The sequence below is a fragment of the Fusarium proliferatum genome (genome assembly GCF_900067095.1).
Source record: "Fusarium proliferatum ET1 genome assembly, contig: FPRO_scaffold003, whole genome shotgun sequence".
Lineage (NCBI taxonomy): Eukaryota > Fungi > Ascomycota > Sordariomycetes > Hypocreales > Nectriaceae > Fusarium > Fusarium proliferatum.
Window position 1 is genome coordinate 3236277 of NW_022194792.1, and position 18403 is coordinate 3254679.

Below are 18403 nucleotides of genomic sequence, written 5' to 3' on the forward strand. Positions count from 1 at the left end.
TTCACGTATTGCCTGGTGCAATTCGACTCTTCCTTCACTCATATTCAAATCGAGCAACGACTCTTCAGTCCTATACCCATATCACTCGATTCTTGTCTTGACGACAATCTCACAACCTGAACACCAAAGCTATCGTCCGGAACGTTAGACTTACCAACCTATTCAATATGTTCGCAAAGGCTTTCACTATCGCCACTCTGGCTTCCTTTGCCAGTGCTCACATGCTTATGGCTAACCCCAAGCCTTATGGCAACCCCAACAACAGCCCTCTAGAAGCTGATGGCTCTGACTTCCCTTGCAAAGGCAAGGTCAATGACGGATCAGGTGACAATGTTTACAAGCAGGGGAGCACACAGGAGCTCTCTTTCATCGGCCAAGCCGTTCATGGTGGAGGTTCATGTCAGGTCTCTATCACCACCGACAAGAACCCTACTAAGGACTCTGTGTGGAAAGTGATCAAATCTATCGAGGGAGGCTGCCCTTCCAGAACAGCAACCGGTAACCTGGGTGGTAACGCTGATGCCCCTAACCCTGACAAGTACGATTTCACCATCCCCAAGGAGTTGGCTGCTGGCGAGTACACTCTTGCCTGGACATGGTTCAATCACGTTGGTAACCGTGAGATGTACATGAACTGTGCTGCCATTACTGTTGAGGGTTCAGGTGGCTCCAAGGACCTCTTGAGCTCACTCCCCGACATGTTTGTCGCCAATATCGGTAACAAGTGTGAGACACTTCCTGACACCGATCTTGCTTTCCCCAACCCTGGAAAAGATGTGAGCAAGCTCAAGTCTAAACTTGAAGGACCATCAGGCACTGGATGCCAGAAGGCTGGCTCTGGATCTGGTGATGGCGGCTCCGACGGAGGCTCTGGTGGAGGTGATTCTCAGCCTTCTACTCCTGTGGCTTCTCCTACTACCAACAACGGTGCCCAGCCCACTCAACCCGCCGCTACAACCGCCCCTAGTGCCGGCAATGGCTCTGGTGATGGCTCAAATGGCACTCCTGAGATCCCCGGTGGTGCCTTTATTACCGTTTCTCAGCCTTCCGCCTCCCAGCCTACCGCTACCCAAGCACCTGCCACCCCCGAAACTCCTGAGGATGGTTCCGGTTCCGGTGAAGGCTCGGGCTCCGGAAGCAGCAGCTTTGCTGCTGGGACTGCTTGCACAAACGAAGGCGAATGGAATTGCGTCGGTGGCTCGGCTTTCCAGCGCTGTGCCAGTGGTGCCTGGACTGCTACCCAGCAGCTTTCTTCAGGTGTCAGCTGCACTCCTGGCCAAGGCGCTGATATCGCTATGACCACGAAGCGAGGCAAGCGAAACATGCGTCGGGCTCAACGCGCATGAAGGAGATATTATTTAACGAAGTATGGGGACTTGGATCTAGGGCATGGGATTGGTATATGGATGGACTTGGCGTCTTGAAGGGTGCAACACTTTTCTTCATTTTCCGTAAAATTTGATTCGCGGCCACACGGCATGACATTGTTTTAAGAATAAAACTCAACATATCCTACAGCGAACCTTTACTATCACCAATAAGTATGTGATGAACAATTGCTTTGACTGTATTGCTTTCCATACGGTGTATCGTCCCACACAGCTGAATCTTGTGGTATATCTATTGATTGACATCACGGAAGCTCAAGGCTACCCACCCAAATGGTGCCTGCTCGTGGAAAGTCTTAATTAGTTCGAAGATGAATGAAACTAATCTCACTTAAGTCTTGTATTATATGTACTAGTTGCCTGTAATCGTAGACGAGGCACAGCATTACTATGCCACCATCGTAACCCATGTCTTTGAAAGGCATTTTATATCCACGTCTCACTATCGCTCAGCTGGTTGGTATTTCCTTTCCTTCTTCTTCTAAGAAATTTTAGATAAGCTGCTCGCGGCCCAAGTGATGCTGGGTCAATGGGCACGACGTGAGGATCCGCTTCGATGCCAACATGTACATTTCCATCTATACCAATATATCTCCCAAAACTCAGTGTTCGAGAGGATTGCCCTGGCGTGTCTTTATAGGCTGAAGTCACAAGACGGCTCGGTGCAAAATATGCAACGACTGCACCAAGAGTAGTTGGCATGCGTGGCAAGACAAACGCCACAGCTCTGATATAGAACAAACCAGCAACAATCGTGTTCAAAGCAAGAATCGTCATGGTGATGATGAAAGATGCGTCTTCCATGAATATCCGTGTTTCTTTCGTGTGTCGAATTGCAGAAATCGGCTCACTCCTGTTGCTCGTGTCGAAGATGTGGTCATTCAAACCAAGTAAGATTGCGTAAACACGCCGATAGATATCGGATACGGCTGGTAACAACTCTTCCGGATCCGGGACCGGATCGTTTGGGTCGAACGCGGATCTCGAACCATTGGAAACCATGATAAGATGATTCATCCAGTTCATCGATAGTGAATGATTGTGCCATTGAGGATCTTGATCCCATCGTGAATTGTAAGTTTGGAACAGTATGTCGGTATGGAGTTCCGACTCGTCATAGTCCAGTGTTTTTGTGAGGTTACTGGTTCTCTCATAAGAAATGACATGACCAAGTGGATCGATTGTAACGTTGAAGATGGCAGTTTCGAAAATCGGCCGACAAATCACAAAACTGGCATCAACTGTGCCATTAACATCTTCTGCCTCTTGGGTACGGGCCCACCCCAAAGGTAAACTTCTTCCGCAAGGCGACCTCGTGAAAGTTCTGTCCATTGTTAGGCTATACTCCAGAGATGAAATGCCGGTGGACCGATTATTTGCTGACGAGCGGATGACCGGTACGGCTGCAGCGACAAATTGGTCATCAGTGGTGCATTGGCTGAGGTTCATCATTTCCGTGGACCAATCCTCTGGTATTTCGTATTTCGTGGTCAACTTGGATGTCGATACGGTGGTACAATTGGCGGCAGCACCATAGCCCCTTGTACTGACCGTGTATATATCTCCTGTCCTGTTCATAGTGTAATCCTGGAGCTGGTATTTCTGGAAAAAGTATTCTTGAGAGATCCAAGGAGGAAGAATTGTCCCCGAAGTGAGATTGGCCATTGCCACATATAAGTGATCTTGGTATAAACTTGTTGTGATGAGATTTCTATTCAAATCTCGTGAAAGACCAAAGACCGACTCATTCTTGAAACGGGGGGCAAAGACCGGAGACATGGTAACGGTGTAGTTTGCTGTTGTTGTGTTTTCGTTAAATAAAGAACCGAGACCAACAGCCAACAGATTTGCAAGTAAAGCCATGGAACAGACAAGAACGAGGACAAGATGCTTTGATTTCAAGGCTCTCCAAAAAACCAGCTGGGGCGGGATCGAGGTATATGTCGCGTCGATAGTGTTCTTCGGCTTTGCTTTACCTTCCCATAGATCCTTGAACGGCTGAAGAACGCAGAGTAATCTGTTCAGCAAAACCCAGAAAGGTTCAATAAGTGTTGCAAATATTGTTGGGATATAGTTCTCCAAAAGTTGCCGAACTTCGAAATTATCAGAAGGACGGGTCAGACCTGAAAGCGTATCAGCTAAACCATAGATTCATCTATGAGCTTTTAAGCAAACCATTTAGTGAAGACTCTTGGTGCTTCAAATAAGACAAAAATACCATAGCACCTATCAACGTAAGAACAAAGAGAAAACCGACCCATCTCTTCAAGGCCAACGGCTTGACAGGGTCATAGTAGCCTCTTTGGATAGACTTGTTGTAGGACTCAGACGCTTGAAGTCTTGGGAGGAGAAGTATTTCCACGTCCGCTCCATCGTTTTTTGATATTAACTGAAAACCATCCATTTTGAAGTCCTCGAGGAGTCCCTCGTCATCTGCGTGGTCCATTGCTTTGAATGCACTGAGCACGTCTGGACTGTTGCTGAAGAAGTCGATGTATCGCCTTATCGAGGATGGATTCACTGGTAGGTTACTTGGTGCAGCTCGGGAAAAACATAGAACAAAGCCCGTGAATATCGTTATAACGAGCAGAAAGCATTCGACTGCCGTAGCAAAAGCCCGACTGACTATAACTCCTGTCATAAAATACTCGACGAAGGCGGTATTGTTGGAAAATTTTGTTGAGTTTTTCAAAATCGTCGTCGTGGCCACAGAAAATAGATATTTGTGGGCATCATTGTATGCTTTGTGCAGTACATCGTGATGCACGTATTGGTCCTTGTCTAGATCCTTTCCTGCCAACGCAAAACCAACCATGTTAGAGACTGGGAACGTGATATTAGTATGGCTTAGTCGAGGGTGTTGTTCGACCACCGCATTGAAGGGATAATCTTTGACAATCGGGGTCTCCGCCATGCCATTCGCCAAGAGATACTCAAAAGCAGTTCTGTTAAATTCGTTGTCGGAAAGTGTTTCTCGTGGACCCAATTCTTTAATGGACTTGCTGTCTGGCTCAAATGTATTTGCGTTGACTGTTGCGAGAACTCTTTGCTTGAAGTACTGAGGTTGGCAGAACATGGCAGATATGTTGAAAGTAGGCGAAGGGTCCCAATCAACTGGGATAGCTTTGCCCCATATAGCTAGAAACTGATGGATTGAATCAGGAGTTCGTCCACAATTCGGGTTCGCAATTTGAAAGTCTGAGTAAGGGCTGGTGAAGTAGCCTATGTAGAACATCCTCGTCTCGTTCCTCGCCCCAAAGCCAGCAGTGGTATTACAGCCCTGTCCATTTAGAAAACTGAATTGCTCTTGATGTCTAACGCCTATTCTTGCGATTTCTGCTGGCCAACAGTTCAACTCGGTCCAAAGCTTTGTCGTTTCTGCAGTAATATTAGGTGAGACTGTAGTATGTTTCCTGACGTTAGCGAGCTTGGGGCTCGTGCTCGGATAGAAAGGCAGTAGTGCATAATCAGCAGTAGTAAAAGCAGGGAACTGTTGACCAAGCCAACCTATAGCGTATCCGGTGTTGAGAAACTCGGGATCTAAGACCTCGACATGTTCAGCGACAGGAAGAAGCTGAGATCTATTGACGAGTGAGGTCATGTCGGTCTGCTTTACAATCCCTGTGCCAAGCAGGGCGCTCTGAAGGGGTGTCAGGGCCCAAAAGACGATAACCATGGCAGTACCCCCAAAGAAGACAGGCCAATGTTTCCTCTTTGCTGCTTTGAAAGGAACCAGAGCCACAAACTCATATTGGTAGTCCAGGAAAAGTGAGTTCTCAGCTGTGGCGCCTTCACGTTTTGACAATTCAAACCATGGCTGCATCCGCTTGACGTCCAGGTCGATCCAACTCCATATCATACTGTACAATACAGCAATAATAGTCGGCACGTAAAGATAGCTGAATTTGGCATACCCGGGCATAGCATCGAGAGAAGGTGAGAGAGCAAGACCACCTTGTGCCGCACTACGTTGTGCTAATGTCTCAACGGCGACGGCGAGAAGAATCGTAAGTGCGATCATAGCGAGTAACATCGGCGTCGAAAGCGAAAGTGGTTTCCATCCTTTCGTCCTGTGGCTCTTCTCTTCTGGAGATACCTGCTTCGCACTTGTAGTTATCCTAGCCTTCGCATTTCTCTTTGGTAATAGAGGTAGACTCTTGTCTAAGGAGCTTGGTGTTGAGTCGGCGGTCACATTGCCCTGCAGCCGAAGGGCTGTCGTCTCCCAACTCGACATAACTGATATATAAAAAACAGGAAAAAGTGGCCTACCACCTTCCACACAAATTAGTTGAAGATAGAGGAGGAAATGAAGAGGTTCAAGTGCCGGGCGACAGCCGCATTAAGACTATCGTATCATGGGCATAGTTGATCAACAGCAGAACATTCCATAAGAAGCAAGTGTTTAGAACCAACATTTCTCAATCCGATAAGTAAACACAATCTCTAGCAAAATAGCAGAAGATGTGTTAAGGTAAGTTGAGTATGCATGTTGGTCGATGGTTCATTATCACGAAACAGGAATAACTGGGTCGTCAAGGATCTGATACTACCTAACTTTACAAAATCAGCCTGGATTAAGCGCCGAACGAAAGTCAGCCAATACTAGCTCCTATGGATGGTCGATACTTCAGCTTTCGCGCTATGTCCTGGGAGGGTCATCCTGGTAGAGTGCCGCACCATCTGTATAGACAACTCAGCATAGTGATAGTCCCAGTGCAAGAAAAGATGCTAAAGCTGAGAATCTCCTGTACGCTTTTCAGCGCATCGGATACTCCAGAAAAAAAGGCCATGGACCTCGGACACAAGACTTTTGAAGTCACTTAATCTGTTGCGTGTTGCGAATCTGGACAAGGGGCTTAAAGTATGGGCGGCTAATTGAGCGCTGCGGTTGGATGGAGCGCTAACCGCTCAAGCGCTGAGTCTTTTAACTCGCTTTAGTGCCGGATGGCGCCTTTCCGTGACGCGGGAAATGAAGGATGATCTGCAGGGTTAACTTGTTTTCCGATTGGCCGCTGTTTATGAGTGTTGGTGATGTCCTGAGATCTATTGCTGTAGATGCTATCCACGGAAGAGTAGCGTTGTCCTATTTTTACAACTTTAATCGATTTGGCGTAATAAAAACTGAATTATTGTACTAATATTTTCGTAATGAATTGCAACGACACTCTTCGTGAGAACCCTGCCTCAACATCAAGGTGTTAGATGGAATCAGAGGTATTGTTTCCAGCATAGGTACCTATCCGTAATACGAGCCCAACTTTACAAAGCCCCATTTGGGACCCCATAGATCATATCAATCCAAAAGCCGTATTTCGATACACATTCCTACACTCTTACTTCTCTAGATCGAGAGGGGTTTACATATCACTAGGATTTTCAACTTGTTAGTAACGAATGCCTTTTGTACTGCCTATCTAAGTAATACGCAGTAAGTAGATTGCTAATGGGAATCTTTAAGTTTATTGAGTCCTGTGCCAATTTCCCGCATGGTTTGCTAGTAGTGATAATCAAGAAGAATGAAGAGAGTAACGTATTTCCTTTCTTGAGGAGGCAAGTTGCTTAGATACTCATATCGACTATTCTTCTTTATCCGTCTTTTTCGTTTGAGCTTGGTTTCTGGACCCAGACAAATGTTACACTTTGTAAGGAGAATCACGAACGTGAATGACATTTGCCGGCGTTGTGTGTACTTTGTGTAACTATGCGTAGCAAACAGGGGCATTTACACAGGTTGGAATAAATCTTATTTGTGCTGCTTCGTATCGATGAGTGGCACAAGCTTGAGTCATCACTGGCCCATGCCATGAACAGGGGACGCATTAGATATCCAATCACCTATATGAGAAATCATGAATCGACAAAGGGAAAGATGCGATTCAAGTGACATTTGGGGTAGTCGAGTTCCGTCAATTACGAATTAAAAACAGACGTGGAACAGGACGTATCGAGAACGCCGCTGATGAAAGGCATATGTACAGTCACTTGTCTTCCCAAGTTCGGTGTGATTTTGGCGCATGGAAGGCGTCGCATTTGATGACTTTTTGGCTTGGAAATGGAACTTGCGAACCTAAAAGGTGTACGTAAGCCAAAGCTTAATTAAAACAGCTTTAACACTACCTTAGTGATTTCAGAAAAGAAAGAGAAAGAAGACGATAGAAACTAGTTGCCTTCTGTATCTGATAGGTGAAGCTTCATGTAAACTGTCGCATTGGCCTCCTAGATTCAGTCTTCCACCCCAATTAAGGTGCTGACTCAGCGCTTGCATCACCCATCGCATGGGTACTTACCTAGGCCAAGTAAGAGCACTGCGTCAGCTACGTTCGTTTCGTCTACGCCATCATTGCGAGCATCCTCAAACTTTCCCAAACATCCAAATTGTTTCTTCTCAGTCAACATCTTATTGACGTTTATCATTTGTCGTTTCCGCCATAGGTCTCGGTTAACGAAACTATGACCAAATAAGCACGAAGCTCGACCCCCGTACGATTTCATCCTCATGATTAGAGCTTCGACCGCCACCGCACCGAGGTTGCTTCCATTCACCGACCCACGAATCCCGCTCAAACGAAACCGAATCTTCCCAGCGAACTCATGTCGCTGATTTAGTGGACAGTATCTCTTCATGTTGCACAAAGAGTTTATTCCACGGTTCCCTATCTGCGAATAATCCAACAAGTGCCACCCCGCAATCCACAAACTAGAATCCTAAGCACGTCCTTCTCCAACGTACAATATTACCTACGACCTTACATCTTAATAAAGTACACAAGCGGATCAATCAAGCAATATTGCCAACCAGACATCGATCAAGCATCTGAGTAGCTCCCCATGGCGAGCCGATACGACCTGAGGTCCGCACAGGATCTAGATACGAGCTACGCTTCTTTGCCTGGGACGAGTGGAATTTCTGTCACTCAAAACTCGACGCCTCTTAAAGACAGGATACCAAATCAAAATACAAGAGGCATGTTTATAATTAATCTTAAGCATCAAGATCGGTAGCTAACTAGCTGTACTGCTTCCAGGATGTCACCCTTCGAGATGGATATATGAACTCTTGCACAACAACTTTACTGTATGCAATGTCTTTGAACAGTTGCGCAAAATAGAACTGAACGCACCATATCTATGGGATCACCCCCATCGATTGATGATAAATGGTAACCAGAGTTATTCAACCAAATCAACGCGGGTATTGTCCTCGCTGTGCGTTGACTGCCACTTTCATTTTGTGTTTAAGATGTCATGGGACGAGCGGCACTCTCAAGAGTCATGCAACCCTCAACAGGAACAGTGGCCTCCGAGTGATGCGAGATTCCCCTGGCATCATCTTGTTTGGGTTGGTCAAGATTCGCAATCTTCGCCACTCATGGATGACAGACAACGAAACAAGTATTACCCTCTAGTTGCTCGCGAGTCTTTTGCATGCTCAGCCGACCCATGTACGTTCTCAGTCACCCTGGAAATCTCAGAACCTCGCATGACCCGCGAGTGGATCGACTTATTACTTGACCACGATACCATTCGTAAGAATGTGCGCCGTGCTAAGGAACAGGATCCGGACCGGTACGCCGCGGCAAGTGATGACTGGGCACTGCAAGCTCCTCTGAACCTGAACACATATCTCAAGAACATAATTGAGGCCACTTCACAGGAGAACGCGAGGAGCATCTCTAAAAGGAACAAGCGATTCTTTGTACTCTTCGGAACTCCATGTTTTGAAATGTTCAGACAACTCGAATTCGAGGAAACAGTTGATGTAGCGGAAGATGGAGTTGATGGAGGGACTTTCACACCGCCAATCCCTCCTCGGTCAGATAACCCCTCTGGAGCTACCGATTTAGGGACATATCGAGCGTACATCGAAGACGTGAGATCTGAGGTTCAGTGCATCATACACAGAGGCGGCCAGCCTGCTGAGCTTTGCACTCCTGGTCTACATGCAGATTTGGGATGTGCAGAGGTGCCGAACGTGGACTCTGTTTTAGTGAACATTGCGCGTTATGAGATCCTGGGAGTTTTGCCTAATCAGCCGAAGGAGATTGTTGTCAATGCTTACAAGAGGCAGTGGGATATTGTTCCTGATAAGCGAAAAGGACTTATTGACGCTCTTATGAGTATTGCAAATGACCTTAACGACGAACAGCTCAATGAATACGCTGTGACTCAATCATCAATCTTCGAGAGCCAAGTACAAAATCAATCAAACTGTGACGATGGCGGGTTGACAAACCAGGCTCTGCTATTCTTCGAGCTGCAGCCTCTGAATGAATACAAGGCACAATCCATAGTTCAGGCATTCCGACGAAAGGTGGCACAAGACCCCAGCTGTGCTACTACCGCCCGAAATATGTTGATGCTGATCTCTCAAGCATCATCCGATGATAACTACACGGCAGAGTTGGTGATGGAGTATGGGGAGGGGTTCTCTTTACCCACGGCGAAGGAGATTCTTGGCTTGAGTGACGCCAGTGGCTTTGGGCCTGATACGTTGGAAGATGTCAAAGAAAAGGTCAGAAATATGCGCCTGTTGTTGAGCCTAGAGAATGAGTCTAACCAAGTGTACAGATTCAAAACGCCAAAGACAAGGATGCCAAGACAACTTACTTGGAGGCTATGGAGAAGATTGCCGAGCACACAAACTCAACTGGTCTCAAAAGCGCAGTCGGAGAACTACGAGAGATGCATGGTATTGCAGCTCCTGGTGGAAACAGCGCCCTCGGCGCCTCCGCACAAGCTGTGAACTTTGATCTTCCGGTCGGACTGGAGAATATTGGAAATACGTGCTACCTCAACAGCCTTTTGCAATATCTTTTTACTGTCAAACCGGTCCGAGATGTCGTTATCAACTATGAGAAGTTCAAGCTCGAGTTGACGGATGAGAAAATCAAGGAGCGATTGCTCGGTGGTAACAAAATGCAGCTGGATCGTGGTGAAGCTGTCGTTGCTCAGGCTTGTAAGTTTGTTTAGGTAAGGCCTCTACGCTACAGCTCAACTGACCAAACTCAGTTGTACAGGAGCTTTCAGATCTGTTCAACAATCTTGAAAAATCCGACAAGGTAGCAACGCGTCCGTCTCAGAGGCTGGCCAATGCTGTCCTATTGTCCACCGGCACACTCCTCAAAGAAACGAAGAGCTCTGTTGAAGCAACAACTGAATCTCAGCCGCCACCACTCCCTACTCGCCCGCCCCCTGGACCCCCAGCAAGGGAGAATAACGATGTGGAGATGATTTCTGTAACCGTCAATGACAGCCGCGACCCAGTTGATACAGCTAGCACCGTCAGCTCGCAAACACTTGTCGATGAGGATTCTGACCGTTCTTATGAGAAAGTGGAGACCTCTCCAACTACCACTGAAGATCAGGTAATTGACACAGTGATGGGGGTTGGACAAGATGAGGATGCCTTCAAAGTCAGCCGAACGAGTGATAGGCCTATGGAGATTCCCGAGGTTGTCGAAAAACCGAAGACTGGCACTTCCCAGGGTATTGAGTCTACTGATGTCAACATGCTGGATGCTGAGGAGCCACAAACAGTCGACCAGAAGGTATTGACTGCTCTGGAACACCAAAAGAGGTCTTCTGGAACCGACCAGCAGGATGTAGAAGAGGTAATGGGCAGCATCATCAATCGCCTCCAAGCCGCTATACGCCCATCATCCGTTGACGAGTCAACCGGTATTCAATTCGAAGAGATCATGAAAACTTTCTTCGTTACCACCATTAACTACACCAAGAAGTTTGACGACAAGACTTATCAAAAGGAAATTAGTTTTGATCGGTCTATTACTGCATTTCCTGCCCCCAAAGGCTCATGCTCACTGTATGAAGCCCTCGGACGAAACTTTGACCAGCAAATTATTGAAGAAGACAAACTTTCACGATATACAGCCATCCAGACGCTCCCCCCTGTTCTGCACGTGCTCATTCAACGGTCGCAGTCTATGGGGAGCAAGAACGGCAACCCGGTACTAATTCCTGAAATACTATACCTCGACCGATACATGGATGCCCCCCACGACTCACCGACCTTCAGAGAGAGAGTCAAGAGTTGGGCCATCGCCAACCGCATATCTGACATCAAAGCTTCCGAGGCTGCAGTTGAGAGCATGATTCCATCTGGACCCATCCTCGAGAGCATTGCAGAAGAAGAGGAGGCCAAAGGCAGTATTGCAACTGTCACAGAAGACAGTGAAATGGTAGATGGTGTGAACATCGTGGAAGAGGACTGGAGTTTCGATGGTACGGTTGATGACGACTATCTTCTCGTTGACCGACCCAGCGCAAACTCAGTGACCTCAGCTGGTCTACCTTCCCGGCCAAAAGACATCAAAGACACCGAGATCGCCATTAGGAAGACGATGGACTCTGAGCTCAGAGACAAGGAGGCGGCCCTGGAAGACTACTACTCCAAGTTGAAGAGCAATCCATATCGGCTCCACGCAGTCATATGCCATCGTGGCCAGCTGATGTCTGGTCACTATTGGGTATGGATTTACGACTTTGAACAGGATGTTTGGCGCAAATACAATGATTCCAACGTCGAGGTCAAACGCAGCACAGTTGAAGTTTTAAACACATTGAGCACCAGTGGAGAGCCGTACTTTCTTTGCTACGTCCGCGATGAAGATAAAGAGACTTACGTCGACGTACCTCGGCGTCGAAGACCAGCACCACCATCAGATACATCGTTCGAAAATCTTGACGCCGATGGAGATATGACAGTCACCAACAGCGAACCGCCAAAGACCTCAGAATCGCCTCAGGAGCTTCCGCCCGCATATTCGAAGCAAGAAACTGACTAGGAACCTCCGTCATTGTCGGCTAGCAAAGGTCAAGCGTCTGTTCCATCCAAACAGCCATCCCCAGTTAAAGCGGACACGGCCATGACCTCGGGAATCCAAAGCGCTCAAACCCCAGCTAAGCGGGCTTCCTCGTCAGACTCCTCATCAGACGAAGACGATGCTAGTTCTTCTACAGAACCAGATGTGTATGAAGCTCCGGCATCACCCACGAAACGACCAAAGCTTGTCAAGTCTGATGATCGGACATCAGAACCCCCAAAATTGCCCCATACCTCTGAGAAGCAATCCCTGGATGGCCCTCAAACAGAACTTGTGATAGGCGTAAAATTGACTCATGGGGACTGTGACACAATAGCTCAAAATTGCCAAAAATCCGAGCTTGGAACACCCAATCACGCTGTCAAAGCGGTCAAGAAACGGATTAAGTTGAAGGTGAAACCTCGAACAGATCCTGCGGCTGACGCCGGGCGGCACCGTGGGCCCCGCGGCATAGTACATCACATTATCGAAGTAGCAAAGCTTCGGGGGAAGCGTGAGAAGGCTACCGAGGACAAAGAGACAAAGGAGTCGTAACCTGTGGTGTGAGAAGAGCAGAGGTAGTAGAAAGAGATAACCCCACGATTGAGCCAAATAACCTTTTAACGGAGTTTATATAACTAGCAGGTTTTTGGGGTGGGATTGCCTGGTGATGGCATGTCCGGAGGATCAGATAGATAGAGAAAGAATAGCAAGTTGCACAGAGAACTTGGAGTTGACTCGATCTGTTTTAATGATTAATCCGTCAGCTGTTCATAGCTCATACTGCCCACATTGCTCGTGTTTTGATATCGACTCTCAAGGATTTTAAAATTCCTTATCGGCCGGTGAAAATAGGCTTCCTCTTCTCCTGGAAAGCCTTAAGGGCTTCGTTTCTATCCTCGGTATTAACGACCCGCTCATACATCTTGTTCTCAACCTCTTCCCTTGCCCATGCTACAGCCTGTAGAGCAGCCCTCACACCTATCGGTCCTCCTTCGCAGATCTCCTGCGCAAGTCTCACAGCTTCACTCAACGCTGCTTTTCTGGCCTCGCCAAGGACGTCTGACCCATCACGCTCATCCTCGGGTACGATCTCAACAAGCCGATCAGCAATACCTAGAAAGTACGCCTCAGGAGCTCCAACGCGACGGCCGGTCAGGATCAAATCGCGAGCGCGGGAGAGGCCGATAAGAGCGGGAAGACGGTGGGTGCCACCGGCGCCAGGGATGATGCCTAGGCGGGTTTCAGGAAGACCGACAGTTGCATTGGAACTCAGAACGCGAAAGTGTGTGGAGAGAGCGAGCTCAAGACCGCCGCCGAGCGCGACTGAGGAGATGGCCGAGATGGTAGGGATGGGAAGGTTGGATAGAGATGTGAGGGTGTTGCGGAGATTTGTGAGAAATTCAGCAGTTCTGTGCCCGATGATTAGTATAGCACATTGAAATATAAGGAATACTGACTCTCCCTGGCTCATGCCCTTACGCTCCTTGAGATCGGCGCCAGCGCAAAACGATGTATCGACAGCACTAGCCAGCACAACAGCTCTAGTAGGACCCTTCTCATCTACACCAGCTGCACCACCAAAACGCTTCTGCAGTGGCAGTTCTTCGCCATTGGGCCCATATTGACTATGCAAAGCATCGATCTCGGCGCGAAGATTTGCTAGAAGAGCCCTTGAAATGGCATTTCGTGCAGACGGGCGGTTAAGCTCAAGAATGCGAATATGGCCAGTGTTTGGCGCGGGGAGGTTCGTTACGCGGATGAGAGGTTCGGAGGCAGAGGAATAGTAACGTCTGAGAAGACGAAGTGTCGCTACGGGTTGGGAAAGACGAGGGGCCATTGTGAGCAGGTCAATTGGTGATCGTTGGGTCGGTATTGGTGATGGGAATTTGAGCTTTGTATATTACCTTAAGGTATCTGAGACACGGCATTGCGAGCCGAGGAATGACGTGCATCGGTTGGTGTCGGTTCATAAATGTTAAGCCGATAACCGATAAGACAAGGACGGGATTTTAAGAGAAGCATCCGTAGATTTATGGTTAATTCAACTTCACACGGTTATATACACCCTTGCCTGTTGAAGTTTAATATTCTTGTATGTAACCGCAGTGAGTAGCATATAGGGTTGTTACTATCAACGAAACATGTTTGGTGGAGATGATGACCTGGTCCAAGTTCCACATACAATTGACAGGATGGCGGTCGACAATAAGACGATCCAAAGAAGCTGTTATGTCTGGTCAGCTTACAGTTACCTTCAATCTTTCCGACATGATGATAGAAATTGCACATTGTCATCTCTGTTTTAATCTTGAAAGCCAGGAAAACAAAGCCCAACTTCGCCACCAAACAAGCTTCTCTAAACTTCCATTCTGGGGAAATGTGCCAAGACAACGAACGGCATATAGACTAATTACAGTAGCGAGCCCAGATCCCAGTCAGCGACGAACTAGACCCATTGGATTGGATCTTCAGCCTCCTCCGATTTCTGTTGATCTTCTCTTTCTTCCCTACTCTTTGGCACAACGGGTAGTGTAGCCATAAGATCAAACAAAGACCATGGAGGGACATTCTTAATTGAGCTCGTGGAGGATACACTACGTCTCGACAAGAGACATCTCCACGATGGCATCAGCCTCCATTCTGCAATCATTGTCGACTTCCACAACTCTCACCTCGTCTGCACCATCACCCACAGCCTCAAGTACACCTCTCACTATTCTCATTCGCAATTCCATCGAAGGAACCTCCGATTTCTTCCCGTTTGTTGACATCGCCGGTCTCGGCTCTGGCTCTGATGATGTTAACTCGGGACTCACTTTCAAAGAGCTTTTCGCCACAAGTCTCGATGGGAACCAGGAAATAACTCTCTTCAGTTCTGGGTGCCAGGTCGATGGTAGAACTGACTGCACACGCGCCTGCAACAATTCCAGTCTCTTCTTCAGCTCGTTGGAGACGTTCTACAATTGCGCTGCCTTGGCTGCGGCCGCGCACTGGACTCAGGATGCGAAGTCTTACTATGTCAGCCAAGAGACTGAGCGCAATGCTAGCGCAATCATGGGATCTGGAACTTTGTCAGAGTTTGATGGTCGACCTGTTCTCAGATCTCTCATCGCTTGCGCTCAAGACTCTTGTGACAACGATGGTCTGAGCAAACCTTGCAACCGGACAATTGACCGCCTCTCCTATGATACCTCAACCCCTGAGGAGATTTTCGAGGCCCTGGACGAGTTTTGTCCAGAGTTACCAGCCGAGGTCAACCCAGATATCTTTGGACCGGGAGTAGGTCCGACTGGCATTTGTTGAGTTCTCTAGACACTGACATGGGCTTCAGGTTCTCATCTCCTATGTTCTCCAAGTATGCTTCGCTGCATCCTTGTATCTGCTACTCAAAGGCTTCACTCTCTGGGTCACTATTACACAAGATACCAGTCGTCGCAAATCGGAACCCAAGCCCTATCGCCTGAAGCGCAGTCTGACCCGAATTGAGAGCATGATCTGGCGTGACTCTGGTGGCCTGTCGCGCACGAGCATTGCGATTGCAACCACCTTAGTCGAGTTTCAAGAGGCTCAGTGCTGGTTTGTCTTTGCTGTTCAGATTGCATCGATTCTTGCCATTGTTGTAAACTCTCAAGAGGGTACCTTTTGGGGCGAGATCGTTGTCAATGCGGCCATTGCATTTCATGTTTCTCAGAACGGCATACTACCAATGTTTCTTGTCCAGGTTTGTCTGCATCATGAGGGCATTCGCAACTGGCACACATTTTTGGGCTTCTTCATGGAGTATCTCCTCGCCATCGTCGCAACGTCGCAAAAGATCTATTTCAAAGACGCGTTCGCTTTGTTCAAGAGCCAGAATGAGATAGAAGCATGCGGTTTCAACCCAAGTCCACGAACATATTGCGCCGCAACTCAAGGTATTGATGGACAGTCCTTCAGCTTCTTTCCCCATCCCTTGTTGTATAAAATGACGTTTCTTATTCTCGACACCATTGCCATCATCGCATTGGTAGCTGATCAGCTGGCGTGGACACTTCGCAAGCATCATCTCACTAAACATGTTCAGATTGGTTCGTACCGTCTTGGTCGCTGGCCTCGCTGGGGGAAGCAGAAAAGAGGACTTTTTATTAAGATTTGGTTCTGGCGTATCCTTGAAGTCGCATATCTCGTCATCAACATCTTGTACATGATCTCTCTAACGAAAGTCATCAATGCCGAGAGTTTTGCTGCTAATAGGTGGTCGTATGGCCAGGTACGTTTCCATCCCCTGATCAGTTCATTTATCTCACGGTATTCTATAGATCATCGCTGTTACCGTCTGGGGACCTGTTATTGTCAAGTTGTTCGACCTCCTGCTTTGTAAGTACGCAAGAAACATGTTCAAGTTGTTATTTAGCTGACTCCATATGCAGCTGGGCCGCCCAAGAATGGTATGAGACTCAACTCGGGTCCACCTAGGCTACGTATCGACAACGTTATAAACGGTCGAGTGGGGACATCTGCAGATGAAGTCATTGAAGATGACAATGAAACCGATGAAAAATGCGACGAACCGGAGCCAAGAGCCAGAGATGAGGGTTTTATGATTCGACAAGCTGCTACTATGCAGTTGGCAGATCCGAATCACGATGGCCGGGATATTGAGTGCGAAGCAATAGAGCCAGAGCCTAAAGCAGCATCGCCAGAAGGTATCAGTGCCGAAAGAGACGTCAAAGGCACAACGAAATGATGATTTATGAAGTTTTATTCATTTTTTCATGATGACGACGGCTGATGATCATTGAAAAATCTGTTATGTTAATGTACTAGATTGATTCCGATTTAGATATGAAAGCACATGGGCTTCAAGCAATATGGAGCCGAATCTGTTGAACAATGAATACGGCCAAGGGCAACTGTGACGCATAGAAAGATTACAAAAACTTGAGCCTTCGGTTCTAAAAGCGACAGACAGGCTTAGTGTAATTAATAATGTGTTTTGTGGCTATTTGAATAGGCAAGGTACTTTTGCTTTTGCTTGCTGCTTCAAGGTCACGACTGTATTGACACTTCGAGGTCAATTTATTAGCTGAGTTTAAAAGTTGTTACATTGATCTTGTTTACAAACTTGCGGTAGATCTGATGGTACCTTCCACTACACTAACATCAGCCCTTTTTATGTAAACGCACCTTCCCTGCTTCCCCACATGAGTTCCCAAACCTTCTTCAGCGATCGGCCGCGGGTTCCTTCGATGATGAGATTGAACACAAAACGTGAAAAGAGGACAAGCTCGTTCTAAGCTCAGCACTTTCTCCCCGTTTATTTCAAGCCTCGCTGCGTCATCATTACCTCTCCTTTTTCTTTCACGTGCTTGTTTGGTCGCGCCGTAACAGGGAGTTTCTTTCCCCGCGAGTGACATCATGCAGCTATGACAAGCTCGCGTCGTCATAACATAAAGTTACAAGAACTTCCCGTGTCTCTCTTTCTCCTTTCGAAAAAGCTCAATCTATTCTTTCTCAATTTCATCAATTGACTCTTTTCTTTACCTCACAACATAAAAGATCCCAATTCAATTCTCCCACAACAAAACACCAGTAGCCATCATCATGTCTTTCCTCACAGAGAACGTCATCCGCCGTGTCGCCCTTGCACCTCGCGTCATCGCCTTCCAGGCTCCTCGAACATTCACCACGAGCTTTGCTTTGCAGCGAACTGCCACAGATGCTGTCAAGGACACTGCCAAGAAGGTTGATCGTGTTGTGAGCGACAAGATTGTCGACGGCATTGAGGCTGGCGGTTAGCCTTCAACTATCAACTGGCTCAAGATGTTCAATTGCTAATAAGGATGTTCAGAAAACGCTGCCTCGAAAGCCAAGGATGTTGCCCAGGATGTGACTGGTGGCAGTGCCACCGGAAAGGCACAAGAGCTTCGAGGAGAGGCTGCTGGCAAGGCTCAGGAGCTCAAGGGTGAAGCCAAGGGCGCTGCTGAGCAGGCCAAGGGCAAGGTGAAGGGTGCAGCTGAGGAGGTTAAGGGCAAGTTGTAAGCACAGCTCAAACTTGTCATGGCTGAGATGGGATATAATGGAAATTCAGACCTCATATTGGTCTGTTGTACGATTACAAGGCATGCATCATAACACTAAGGGAGCAAATTTCATGCATTAAGAAATCAATTTACACATTCATCTGTGTGCTAAACCCACCACAACTAT

The 18403-nt window shown here is 47.5% G+C and overlaps 7 protein-coding genes across 7 annotated transcripts; 5 read left to right on the forward strand and 2 right to left on the reverse strand.

Moving 5' to 3' along the window:
* Positions 1-167: 167 nt before the first annotated feature.
* Positions 168-1346, forward strand: FPRO_05982 (uncharacterized protein; the record flags this gene model as incomplete). The annotated part of the gene is made up of 1 exon (XM_031229156.1): positions 168-1346. The coding sequence occupies one exon, from the start codon at positions 168-170 to the stop codon at positions 1344-1346; it is 1179 nt and encodes a 392-aa protein (XP_031079420.1).
* Positions 1347-1814: 468 nt separating this feature from the next.
* Positions 1815-5409, reverse strand: FPRO_05981 (uncharacterized protein; the record flags this gene model as incomplete). Its single annotated transcript, XM_031229157.1, has 3 exons — positions 1815-3511; positions 3564-5248; positions 5303-5409. 3 exons carry the CDS (start codon positions 5407-5409, stop codon positions 1815-1817), a joined length of 3489 nt encoding a protein of 1162 aa, XP_031079421.1.
* Positions 5410-8216: 2807 nt separating this feature from the next.
* Positions 8217-12193, forward strand: FPRO_05980 (uncharacterized protein; the record flags this gene model as incomplete). The annotated part of the gene is made up of 4 exons (XM_031229158.1): positions 8217-8352; positions 8414-9900; positions 9957-10344; positions 10398-12193. The coding sequence occupies 4 exons, from the start codon at positions 8217-8219 to the stop codon at positions 12191-12193; spliced, it is 3807 nt and encodes a 1268-aa protein (XP_031079422.1).
* An 81-nt stretch (positions 12194-12274) lies between these two features.
* Positions 12275-12766, forward strand: FPRO_05979 (uncharacterized protein; the record flags this gene model as incomplete). The annotated part of the gene is made up of 1 exon (XM_031229159.1): positions 12275-12766. One exon carries the CDS (start codon positions 12275-12277, stop codon positions 12764-12766), a length of 492 nt encoding a protein of 163 aa, XP_031079423.1.
* Positions 12767-13046: 280 nt separating this feature from the next.
* Positions 13047-14051, reverse strand: FPRO_05978 (uncharacterized protein; the record flags this gene model as incomplete). The annotated part of the gene is made up of 2 exons (XM_031229160.1): positions 13047-13623; positions 13672-14051. 2 exons carry the CDS (start codon positions 14049-14051, stop codon positions 13047-13049), a joined length of 957 nt encoding a protein of 318 aa, XP_031079424.1.
* A 785-nt stretch (positions 14052-14836) lies between these two features.
* FPRO_05977 (uncharacterized protein) lies at positions 14837-16940 on the forward strand (the record flags this gene model as incomplete). Its single annotated transcript, XM_031229161.1, has 4 exons — positions 14837-15493; positions 15546-16463; positions 16513-16570; positions 16624-16940. 4 exons carry the CDS (start codon positions 14837-14839, stop codon positions 16938-16940), a joined length of 1950 nt encoding a protein of 649 aa, XP_031079425.1.
* An 857-nt stretch (positions 16941-17797) lies between these two features.
* FPRO_05976 (uncharacterized protein) lies at positions 17798-18235 on the forward strand (the record flags this gene model as incomplete). Its single annotated transcript, XM_031229163.1, has 2 exons — positions 17798-17987; positions 18045-18235. 2 exons carry the CDS (start codon positions 17798-17800, stop codon positions 18233-18235), a joined length of 381 nt encoding a protein of 126 aa, XP_031079426.1.
* Between the last annotated feature and the right edge of the window lie 168 nt (positions 18236-18403).